Source organism: Cebidichthys violaceus, unplaced genomic scaffold (genome assembly GCF_023349555.1).
Source record: "Cebidichthys violaceus isolate CVI_PGR_0920_01 unplaced genomic scaffold, fCebVio1.0.p SCAF_38, whole genome shotgun sequence".
NCBI lineage: Eukaryota > Metazoa > Chordata > Actinopteri > Perciformes > Stichaeidae > Cebidichthys > Cebidichthys violaceus.
This window is the reverse complement of record NW_027176572.1, coordinates 1,694,181-1,701,900: the sequence shown is the minus strand read 5'-3', so window position 1 is coordinate 1,701,900 and position 7,720 is coordinate 1,694,181. Positions and strand designations below refer to the sequence as shown.

The 7,720-nt window shown below is 40.9% G+C and overlaps 2 protein-coding genes across 2 annotated transcripts in view; both read left to right on the top strand.

The window, feature by feature from the left end:
* Positions 1 to 1,949: 1,949 nt before the first annotated feature.
* Positions 1,950 to 5,558, top strand: LOC137884418 (tripartite motif-containing protein 16-like). The gene is given in 2 exon segments (XM_068726212.1): positions 1,950 to 2,969; positions 2,971 to 5,558. Coding segments are annotated over 2 exon segments (1,671 nt in total). The 5' UTR covers positions 1,950 to 2,046; the 3' UTR covers positions 3,719 to 5,558.
* Positions 5,559 to 6,406: 848 nt separating this feature from the next.
* Positions 6,407 to 7,720, top strand: part of LOC137884417 (tripartite motif-containing protein 16-like) — a 2,929-nt gene continuing 1,615 nt past the window's right edge. The window contains exons 1-2 of the mRNA XM_068726211.1: positions 6,407 to 6,572; positions 7,060 to 7,720. The exon at positions 7,060 to 7,720 is cut by the window's right edge and continues 1,615 nt beyond it. Of these exons, the coding sequence (XP_068582312.1) occupies positions 7,219 to 7,720 (502 nt within the window). The 5' untranslated portion in view covers positions 6,407 to 6,572; positions 7,060 to 7,218. The remainder of the gene's footprint in view (positions 6,573 to 7,059) is intronic.

Genomic DNA, 7,720 nt, shown 5'->3' with positions numbered 1-7,720 from the left:
AACTTTTGTACTTTCGCCCGGAAGAATATTATGATTAAGCCCGATGGATTATATACAGTGTGCTTTGGCACAGGCAGTTTTACTGACTAATAAGAAAGACATTTGAAAAGCAGTTGTTTAAAGGACAATTCTGGTCAAATCAAATTCAGACTCTGACTTTACTCTTCTCTTTGACTTAACTTGGAAAAGACTCTTCTTCTTCAAACACGTTCCCTGTTGCTGCAGAAGGACTGAGTTGTAACCCTCACTGGTTGAAGTGAATGGACTGAGTTTTCATATTATTGTGCATTGGTTTCAGGAGATCTTGTTATTGCTGATACAGTGAATAGTGAAGTATTGTACGGTTGAAGTAAGTCGTAAAGAGATCAAATTAAACCGGGTATTCAATATTGTCACCGACCTAATGTTGGATCCAAGTATCCAGAATTGAGATTCTGAATAACTTATTTTAGGTTTCATCCAGTTAGACAGAAAAGAATTTGGAAATAACTCAGTGGTTCAAAACCAAAGAAAAGAGAGACAAAAGAAATACTTTGTTGCTGAATTGAAATTGAGATATCTGTTGAATTAAACTGTATATTGAACCGATGGTTATTTATGTTATTTTCAAAAAATATATCAGGTATCAGTTCATAACTCTTTGTCTTGTGTGGTCATTGAATATTACAAATACCTTTCTCTGCCTCCTGTTTGAGTCTGGTATCCTCTGATTCTGATCCAGTATAGTTGCAATCTTTACTAAATACTTATTCATTTACTGCATTACCTTGACTACCAGTAGTGTAAGGAGCCGTGTGCTACAAAAACCACTGAATGCTGTTGAGTAAAGATCCAAATAGATGTCTAACATTTAAAATCTGATTTTTTTAATCCTTTTAAATCACACAAAACATTTTTACTGGATCAAATTGTGAGCTTACAATCATGTCTCCAATGTATATTGATCAATACATTTTATTTAAGTTATTATTCATTTCAGTTGGCCCCTGTGTGTTTAACATGTCAGATTAAAACTGCATAAATGTATTTAAATATAAAAACACAGTCAGATTCCACTATATCACCGTCTGGTAAATTATGAATTAATCAACAATACAGAATAAAACCTGATTGTTATCTTATTGACTCTTTTTGAAAGGTATATGTCCACAGTCCATAAACATCTAACATGCATTAATATCTCTAACTCAGAGTGAATAAACTCTGATCAGCTGTTCTGTAACCTAAAACTCAAAGTTTTCCATCTCAGGGTTCATGGACTGAGAGTTCAGGGTTAGACTCAGAGTTTGTTAAACCTGCTTTCTGAACCAGGACCCTGGTTGGTTAGTTGAGAGTCTCTGTGTTAACTTAAAGAATAATCTGAACCACTACCTCTTCTCCTGTTAGTATGCACCCCCACCCCCCCACTGCTTCTTCTGATCAATAGACTTATTTCAGTCTGTCTACATATCCATACCCCCCCCCCCCCCCCCCCCCCCCATAGGTAGCTAGAATGACCTCCTGAACTCTGTAAATAACAGTAATAACCATAACTCTTATCCAGCAACAACTTCTTCCTGTGAACACAATAACACTCATAGCATAACAGATTAACATTACATGTCACTCAGTCCGTTACAATGTTTGTTTTGTTCTCACCAGTTCTTCACCAGGAACAAGATCACAACACTGAATCATGAATTTAACAATATGAAGCACAGTTTATTTTTCTCCATTAACTTTATTTTAAAATGTGGATGACATTGAATGTCTAGTTGCAGTGAGCTGAGTACATAGACTGTAGATAAGGAGGCTGAGTGTCACAGCTTAAAGTCCAACTGTTCTTACTGCACCTTGTAAAGGACAGATAACGCCTCCTGCCTCTCACATGAAGACACTCTGGTGGAGTGCAGTAAAACCTGACAACTCCTCCCCGTGTCCAAGGAGAGGTATAAACACCATGATGTGAAATGAGGGAGGTGATTCCTGATTCACTGCAGCAAGTGAACACACAGATTGTTTCTGTTAAGAGAAACTACTTGACGGTCACTGTCACTGAGAGGTGAAATGGAGCAGAGAGGAAGTCATCTGGACCAGGAGAAATTCTGCTGTTCCATCTGTCTGGATCTACTGAAGGATCCGGTGACTATTCCCTGTGGACACAGCTACTGCATGAACTGTATTAAAACCCACTGGGATAAAGAGGAGGAGAAGAAACTCCACAGCTGTCCTCAGTGTAGACAGACCTTCAGACGGAGGCCTGTCCTGATGAAAAACACCATGTTAGCAGATTTAGTGGAGGAACTGAAGAAGACTGGACTCCAAGCTGCTCCTGCTGATCACTGCTATGCTGGACCTGAAGATGTGTCCTGTGATGTCTGCACTGGTAGGAAACTGAAAGCCTTCAAGTCCTGTCTGGTGTGTCTGGCTTCTTACTGTGAGAAACACCTTCAGCCTCATTATGATGTAGCTCCATTTAAGAAACACAAGCTGGTGGACCCCTCCGAGAAGCTCCAGGAGAACATCTGCTCTCGTCACGATGAGGTGATGAAGATGTTCTGTCGTACTGATCAGCAGTGTATCTGTTATCTCTGCTTAATGGATGAACATAAAGACCACGACACAGTCTCAGCTGAGGCAGAAAGGACTGAGAGGCAGAGAGAGCTGGAGGTGAGTCGACTAAACATCCAGCAGAGAATCCAGGACAGAGAGAAAGACGTGAATCTGCTTCAACAGGAGGTGGAGAACATCAATCTCTCTGCTGATAAAGCAGTGGAGGACAATGAGAAGATCTTCACTGAGCTGATCCGTCTCATGAAGAAAAGAAGCTCTGATGTGAAGCAGCAGGTCAGATCCAAGCAGAGAACTGAAGTGAGTCGAGTCAAAGAGCTTCAGGAGAAGCTGGAGCAGGAGATCACTGAGCTGAAGAGGAACGACGCTGAGCTGAAGAAGCTCTCACACACAGAGGATCACAACCAGTTTCTACACAACAACACTGTCACCACTCAGTGAGTCTACAGACTCATCCAGCATCAGGATCAGTCCTCTGAGCTACTTTGAGGACGTGACAGAGGCTGTGTCAGAAGTCAGAGATGAACTACAGGACGTTCTGAGAGACAAATGGACAAACGTCTCACTGATGGTGACTGAAGTGAACGTTTTACTGTCACAACCAGAGCCCAAGACCAGAGCTGAGTTCTTAAAATATTCATGTGAAATCACACTGGATCCAAACACAGCAAACACACGTCTGTTATTATCTGAGGGGAACAAAAAAGCAACATTAATGAGTCAACATCAGTTTTATTCTAGTCATCCAGACAGATTCACTGAATGTCAGCAGGTCCTGAGTAGAGAGAGTCTGACTGGACGTTGTTACTGGGAGGTGGAGAGGAGAAGAACAGGAGGAGTTTATGTAGCAGTCGCTTACAAGAACATCAGCAGAGCAGGATGGTCAGATGAATGTGAGTTTGGATTCAATGACAATTCTTGGTCATTAAATTGTATCAATAACGAATATATCTTTTGGTACAACAATGTCCAAACTCCCGTCTCAGGTCCTCGGTCCTCCAGAGTAGGAGTGTACCTGGATCACAGAGCAGGTATTCTGTCCTTCTACAGCGTCTCTGAAACCATGACTCTCCTCCACAGAGTCCAGACCGCATTCACTCAGCCTCTCTATGCTGGACTTTATCTTTATTGGGAAGGAGACTCTGCTGAGTTGTGTAACGTGAAATAGACAGAAGTCCTTTCAGGGTTGAACTCTGTGTTTGAACTCTTCAACTCATTTTGTCTCCATGTTTGTTGCTGACAGCTGATTGTTGTGGCGTTTCTTCACTGCAGAGATCAGCTGTCACTCAAACATTGTGGGCGGTACTTTGACATCTTGTCATGAGTTGTTCTGTAAATGTTTGAGTTTCTTTAGATGGAGCTCCTTCCTGGTTCTGTTCAGTCATGGAGGCTCTCACTGCTCATGATGATGTTTGTTTACCTGAACTGACATTTCTCTGCATGAACATTTAAACTTCTCTGAGCTCTAAATGTCTGATGAATATTAGTATTGATGTATTAGTATGTTGTTGTTTCTCTTCCACTGCATGGGTCTTAAGAGAGGAAGCAGCAGACCTCCTTTATCCTCCACACTTTGTTCTCTTTGTGGACATTTGTAAAGAATCTATGGTCACATTGATTTGTTTGTCCAAACCAAATGTTGTTGTTGTTGTTGTTGTTGTTGTTGTTGTGAGGTATTGTAGAAGTGTAATGATCCTGATCATAATCAATAAGGAGATCTTTCAGTCTTCTCTTTTACATGCTGACATTCTGCTCAAACTAACTGATTGTGTGGATGAAGTGAATGTGAACATGAAATCATTGAACAAGAGTCATTGAACAGACTTTACTGAAGCTTCACATGATGAATAAACCAACATGAACAAAGTCTTTTCTTCTCCTCTTCATTCCAGGGTTTCACACCAAGCTGATGGACTAAATGTGACACTAATATGAGAGTAGAACTGAGGCAGTTTTCCTCCTGAAACCCCACAAAATTCAGAGTTCATGTTTAGAGCAGAAGAGCATTGTTGGCACAGCTTTGTTGCTTTTAAAAGAAAATCCTAGGTCATAGTCTGAACTTCACTGGACAAACAATAGACTCTGTTTTTGGATCCTGAAAACGTGAAGTGGCCTGTAAAAGGAAGAAAACGCATTCTTCAGAGAAAGAGAAGGACAAATTATCCTTCCAATTAAGTCGACATTTGCCTGTCGTAAGGAAGAAAAATGTCCTTAACCTCCGAGGAATCCCGAGTTCGACCAAGAAGCTCTAAGAACCACATCGACCGCTACGAAGTCATCTCAGAGTAAGAGGCTTGTGTCTGGGCAGAGATAGTGTGTTTATTACCTTGTTTAGTTTTAGTTACTGTATTGTTATAACGTGTTCATGTGTATGCTCACAGAACGCCGAGTTACGTTAGTGCTGTGAATAAACTACTCATTGTGTTCCATACAGCTGCAATAGTGTTGTGTTAGATCAGTCACTGCGAGTGAAGTTGGTAACTGTGACTTTATCATTTAACCAGAACCGCGACTGGCCAAATCTAAGTCCGCCAGTCGGGTTTTTATGTGATGAGTTAACAGTTTCCGTATTTTACGGTGGTGAGGATCTGCCTTGTTTTGAATGTCTCCCCCCCCCTTTTTTCCCTAATCTTTTACTAACCCACGCACACAGTCACACACATATACTGGTTTAGCTAACCATCTCAGACACGTGTGTTAAAATGCGGTCTCTATCGTAGCCTCGCGCCATTTTGGAGTCTTGCGTGGAGTGGTCACGTTTTAGATTACATTCCGCCATTGTCTTGATAGTTTCTCCCTTCTCACACACACACACACACACACACACACACACACACACACACACACACACACACACACACACACACACACACACACACGCTCACCACACATTGTTTGTTGATTTTAGATAGTATGCCCGTGATTGTATAGTATTAGTTGATAGTTTTAGATATTATTTGACTTGATCAATATTATTGGAATTTAATAAACTCTGTTGTACTTTTAAAGAGCAGCATTCTGTGTTTACTTTGTGCATGTATATTGTGATAATAGCTGGATATGTGGTCTGTGCTCGGATTTAAACCTTCACTGTTCACTCTGAATGTGGAATAGTACTTTGACTATTGACATTGTGAGTGAATACTAATTATGAGACTTCATTTATAGTTTGGTTATTGGTCCCTGTTCTCAGGGTGGTGCCCCGTTATTATTAATAATTGTAAATAATCTTATTGACATTAATAATTCTACTGATGTAAATGATTTAGTTTTTCATATTTGCTGAAAACCAAACACGCTCCTGATAGATCCCAACAGAGTACAGTGATGATAACTGTGTCTTTATTAGTATTAGTACAGTGATGATAACTGTGTCTTTATTAGTACAGTGATGATTACTGTGTCTTTATTAGTATTAGTACAGTGATGATAACTGTGTCTTTATTAGTATTAGTACAGTGATGATAACTGTGTCTTTATTAGTACAGTGATGATTACTGTGTCTTTATTAGTATTAGTACAGTGATGATAACTGTGTCTTTATTAGTACAGTGATGATTACTGTGTCTTTATTAGTATTAGTACAGTGATCATCTGTTCACACACAAACTCTGTCAAAAGTTTCCAGCTGTTTAAGCCGACTGACAGCTGATCCAGCTGTGATCAGCTGATCCTCCGTCATCAGAAATTGATGTCACTTCACGTGACATTTCAGAGGAAAGGATGTCTCATTTCTCCACAAGCATATTTCCTTGTTTCCTCTGAAACGTGGATGTACCCCAGGTGTCACAGTGTATATCTGAGATTGTAAAGTGCTTTTATTTTGAAAAGTTACATCGGGATGTCCCGATGCTCTCTTAGTCACTCTCTTTTTTATTTTGTATCAGAACACGAGACAGAGAGCAGGAACGTTGTTCTCTTTGATCTCCAGTAAAATCAACCTGAAGCACAAATCTCGACTGGACATTGGACTTCTTGTCTGACTTACAATCCACTGAAACGCTGCATCACTGAACTTTAATGTGAGTTTGGTTTTTGATTTTTCTCTTTGACAAGTAGTCACTACAAGTACTCTAACAGGAAGAGTACTAATACCACACTGTTTGTTACATTGTTGATTGGTTTGTAAAAACAGTGACATAAGGCAGTATAACTCTGTAGTATTTCTACTAGTAAATAACTTGTTTGATCCTAGTTTAAATCCATCTGCAGCTTGAAATGCAGCTCAGGTTCAGAGTGATGTTCTGTTTCAATGTTTCGTCATGAACGCTTCAGAGTAGATCATTCAATATGTGAGACAATGAGCTGAGGAGCCAAGAAGTATTGAAGAAGTAGAAACGTCAGTGTTTTCAGACGGGGAGCAGCTTTGAACTGAGGCTCCATTTTAAAGAGGAAACAAAGAGCTGCTCCTCTTCCTGGAATGAAGCTTGATCACCCCTCCCTCCTCCTGCTGCTCTCACACAGCCAGCTCCACTCTGTTCATGTGTTTCCTTGTTCCCTCCCCTTCAGATCTACACTCTGAAGACGGCTGTAACCAACATGGTGGTGAAGTGCAGCAGCTGACAGACTCCATTCACTGCAGAGACACATGTTGTTCAGATCAGAGATCAAACTAGAGTCAATTCTGAGGAAGTGAAACTCGGACGATCTTGTCACTGAGAGGAGAAAATGGCTCAGAAAGGAGTTCATCTGGACCAGGAGACCTTCTCTTGTTCCATATGTCTGGATCTTCTGAAGGATCCGGTGACTATTCCCTGTGGACACAGCTACTGCAGGAACTGTATTAAAACCCACTGGGATGAAGAGGAGAAGAAGAAACTCCACAGCTGTCCTCAGTGTAAGCAGACCTTCATACCGAGGCCTGTCCTGATGAAAAACACCATGTTAGCAGATTTAGTGGAGGAACTGAAGAAGACTGGACTCCAAGCTGCTCCTGCTGATCACTGCTATGCTGGACCTGAAGATGTGTCCTGTGATGTCTGCACTGGTAGGAAACTGAAAGCCTTCAAGTCCTGTCTGGTGTGTCTGGCTTCTTACTGTGAGAAACACCTTCAGCCTCATTATGATGTAGCTCCATTAAAGAAACACAAGCTGGTGGACCCCTCCAACAAGCTCCAGGAGAACATCTGCCCTCATCATAATGAGGTGATGAAGATGTTCTGTCGTACTG